Here is a 4595-nt window from a genome sequence, read left to right on the forward strand (position 1 = left end):
CGTTGGACTATAAGAAGACATTTTCCTTGAAACAAAATAAATAATATACACATTATTATAAACATTAGTAATAGCACAATTTAACATAATTATTAAAACATATTGCTTTCAAAACTATATCAAAATATGTATCAATATCCTATTATCATAAAAATGCTAGTGTAGTTTAGTCAAGTATAGATTTTATTACTAGGTAAGGAACTTGTTTAATCAATCTTCTATCCTTGTTCAACCACAAAATATTATTGAAATATATATCATTTCTTTGTTTACTTAAATCATGATAAAAGAAATTACTTTAGATAGTTATTCTATCATCTTTAAGTCAAGTATAGAACCATTATCATCAACATGTCACTAAGTGGAGTATTCCATCTTTAAGATATTGACCATTCTTACTAAAACCATATTTAATCTATCATGGTAAACCTTGAGTTTTATGATTCCATGACTTTGCTCATCTTTAGGATAATGTGAAGCTATCATCAAAATGAACTTGGTAATGGAGACCATGAGTTTCAAAAATCCTCTTCCTTTGATTTTTACAAAATTGAAAGCTTCTTTGATTTTATTCCATAGAACTTCCAGTTATGAAACCTTCTTTATATTGTCTTGGATTGGTCAACTTGAGAATATTGTTCCCACTTGCCTTTTTAAGAACCCTATATTCTTAGGAAAGTCAAACTTTGGATAGAATCCACATCCCATGCTTACATGTAAAGTGCATTAATTTAGCAACCTTAGTTCCATGAAGAACGAATTGCATAATTTCCTTCCATAGAAATTTGAAAATATTTTAACATTTTAATATTAAGTTGAAATTGGAAACTAATTAGTCCATCAATACTAGTTTCACATGGAAATGGATTACATAATTATTTCCAAAAAAAAAAAAATTAAATTAAAATTTTAAGAAATCCTTGTGAAAAAAGAAGCATAAATTATTTATGGAAATTTAAATTTTCAAATTTCAAATTTTAAATTTTAAATTTTAAATCCTTGTCAACACTAATATCTGAAATTTAAAATTTAAAATCTCAACTATTTATGGAAAGGATATCATCAAATACTCCTAATTCTTCACCAAATCTCAAAAACCATATTGAGATTATTCAACTTTGATTAAGCTACCATATACATATTTTATTCTATAATCAAGTCAAAATAAAATAAAATATTTCCCTTGATGTTTTAAAACTTTCCATTGAAGCATAAATTCAAATTCAAAATTTAAATAACGATGCTAACAAATAAGGAAAGCAAGGATGTTGCCCTATTTTTGATAATTAAAGTAGTTGATATCAAGCTTTTGCAATAGCTCCAAAACAAATGGTGAAGAGTAGTCTCATGTGACAAGAATGAGAACAAAGAATGGTGTTGCTAGAAAGAAGAGCAACAGTGGGCATCACTGTTGTAGAAGATTAAGGCATTAGTGTTGGAAAGGGTCTATTTATTGACATTGAAATTAGTTTAGAACATAGTTTGAAATACATGGGTTTGAAGCAACTACTTAGGGCATATATATGGTACCTATAGTAGCAACAAAGCCTACTTTAATAGGTCTTCGCTTTTCATTACCTCAAAAATTATTTATTTTTAAATTATTATTGTTTCTATAAATTCTTAAATATCTTAATGCAACTTACTTAAAATTTTAAATTAAAAAAAAATAAAAAATTCCCTAGTGTTGACTTTCAGAGTTAAGAGCAATGTGTGATTCAACTTAGCATTGAAGCTTCATACACAATATATCCAGTGTGATCATTTCTACAACATTTATTATGATATATTTATAATATTCAAAAGTGATAATAATAATATTAAATATTAAAAATATGGTACACAAATGGTTTATTTAAAATATTTAATATATAAAAGTGATAATAATTAATTATTGTACAACACTTACACGTTATATTTATATTTAATGATTTTGTAGATTTAAGTGCAAGCTAATGAAGAGAGTACTCCCTTCTATACTTTTTTAGCAATTTGAATTGAAAATAGTTTGACTCATTTCATCACAAATAATTTGAACATAAAAATTAATTTTACTGCCCAATAAAATCTTAATTATTTTACTAGTTAAATAAAACTTTATTCATATTATTGCCAGTTACATATGTAGTGAAACATTGTCGTCATAAAGTGTTATTAGTAAGAATTTATTCATATAATTAATATCATAATTAAATCTTGGAGTTACTATGCCACATATCACTAACAAACAACTAAAAATATTCAAAAAAAATTTAAAGTATAAATGTTAAAACTAATCTCTTTTACGTATCCTTTATCGAATAACCATATATGCATGTCATTAATGGTATGAGTGTTATCCCTATCTTTCAAATCCTTTTTAATTAAATATAGTATTTTGATGTACTAAAAGAATTTTAGTCTCCTTTAAAATGACCAAATGATTTTTTAACATTTTAATCCATTCAACTTGAATCATGTTTACTAAATTTATATGGTTGTCTTTCTCTACTTTCTTTTATTTAGATAGAGTTAGATGTGCTAATCAAGATAACTAGATTCATTTCTATGCTTATTGTTTTCTTTCTTTTTTGACTAGTACTCTTGTTTTACATAAAAAATTTCAATTCCTCTTTCTCTATATTTTAGTCTTTCATTGGCTAAGAACTTTTCTTTTTGATTTTCTTAATGATGATTCATGAGTTTTTATATGATATGGATGAAGATGTTCCTACTGTGGAACAACTTCTAGAGAAGTGTATGCCATCGCAAACTATGACCGAAGAAGGAACTCCAGCTAACACAAAAATTCATGCAATTGAAGAGCTTCCAGCAGCACCATTAGGAGCAAAACAAGAATCAAAGGTCTTGAGAAAGGCGACAAAACTAAAACCTAGGGTTTCGACCACAAAAAAACCAACAGATCGGCATGTGAAGGTGGAGGGACGTGGGCGAAGCATTCGGCTACCAAATGGATGTGCAAATGAACTCTTTGAGCTCACACGACGACTCAACTACAAGTGGGCTGGCCAAACCATCTGTTGGCTTTTGGAGAATGTCGAACCAGCAATCATCAAAGCCACCAGTACAAGGGAGAAGAAGAACTAGGTGAGAATACAAAAGATAATAACTACTTTTGGTGTTAGTTTTGTGTTCTTGGTGGGTGATATTTGTTTTAAAGGAAACTGTTGTCCCACAAAAAGGCTTAGTAGAAGCGTCTACTCAAAGAAAATGATTTAGATTAATTAGTTTCAATTGAATGATTTTTCATGAATCTTATTATGCCTTGATGGCCTTTTGTTCTTTTATACTATTGGATTGTATTAATGTTCGCTTTTTAATTAGAATAGTTCTATATATTTCCACTATTAATTTTCTTTTGCATTCAAATTTATCTAAATTATTAGATGAACATTGTTGGAAATTGATTTATGCTTATTGTGCAATTTGCCACAATTTTTTTTAATAAATCGGCATTAAAAGTCGCATATTATTAATGCGGCTTCGATTGAAAACATAATTATATTTGTGTAATGCAATTTTTCTTAAAATGTAAATAATTCATTTGGTGTAGTGAATATTTCATTACACAATTTTTTTTTTTGTTCAATAAATCAGTATTATAATTCACATATTCTGAATGTGGCTTGGATTTGAAAGCATAATTTTGTTTATATAATAAAAATTTTCTTAAAATGCAAATGATCTATTTGGTGCAATGAATAAGCCATTAGTTTTTTTTTTCATCTGAAATAGCTTTCCTTCATATTTTTTTTTTGAATATAAAAAAAAACTTTTATTTAATTCTTTTGCAAAGAAAATTGTTAAAAAAAAAATGAATATCAAATAGGAAATTAGGAAATAAAAAAATTTGAGAAGCTTGATTTAGATTTACCAAAAATCATATGCAATAAATATGACATTCTATAATATATAGAGACCCAAATTGATATTTTTGACACATTGTAAAACAAGCAAATATCTAATAAAAATCTTACATTAATTCTAACATTAGAAAAAGTAATGGCCTCCTAGAAATAGTGAATAGAAAATGTTTTGGTATTAAAAAATCACTTCAAGAATTAAACGAAAAACAACAATTTAGCTGATATAAGAAAAATGTTATCAACTTTATTATCAATTAATAATGGAAACCAAAATGGTAAACAAGAAAGGAAGAAAAAGGAAATCTTAAAAAGATCTTAAAAATTATAAAACTTCAATGATTAAAAGAATTAAAATTTCCAACAATGCATAAAAAACAACTTTCAAATAAACTTTATTGTTTTAATTTTTTTTTAATAACATATAAAAATAGTAGAAAATAGGAAAAAATGAAATAAGAAAAATATTTCAAGTAAAACAAATAATTTGTGTTCTGATGTTGCAAGTGGGTGGTTGTAACTTTTATTGAATTCAAGCCAGGAGATATAGATTATCATTAAAAATTATTAAGGCATTAATTAAAAGGAAGGAACCTTTGGTGGATTGAATATTTATAAAGAAGGAATAGTAATGGGTTTGGAAACCGGTCCTCAATAGAGGATATTTCCAGGTTCAAATTCCAAATAATATAATATTAGAATAGACAAACACCACCCATCTTGAAGCCTTTA

General features: G+C 26.5%; 1 protein-coding gene across 1 annotated transcript; it reads left to right on the forward strand.

Moving 5' to 3' along the window:
- Nucleotides 1–2694: 2694 nt before the first annotated feature.
- LOC104881255 (transcription factor TCP19) lies at nt 2695–3087 on the forward strand. The gene has a single exon (XM_010660746.1). The coding sequence runs from the start codon at nt 2695–2697 to the stop codon at nt 3085–3087; it is 393 nt and encodes a 130-aa protein (XP_010659048.1).
- The last annotated feature ends 1508 nt before the right edge of the window (nt 3088–4595 follow it).

This window comes from Vitis vinifera, chromosome 13 (assembly GCF_030704535.1).
Source record: "Vitis vinifera cultivar Pinot Noir 40024 chromosome 13, ASM3070453v1".
Taxonomy (NCBI): domain Eukaryota; kingdom Viridiplantae; phylum Streptophyta; class Magnoliopsida; order Vitales; family Vitaceae; genus Vitis; species Vitis vinifera.

Excerpts from the sequence above, each read along its gene's own strand:
- LOC104881255 (XM_010660746.1), top strand. The coding sequence starts at position 2,695 with ATGGATGAAGATGTTCCTACTGTGGAACAACTTCTAGAGAAGTGTATG.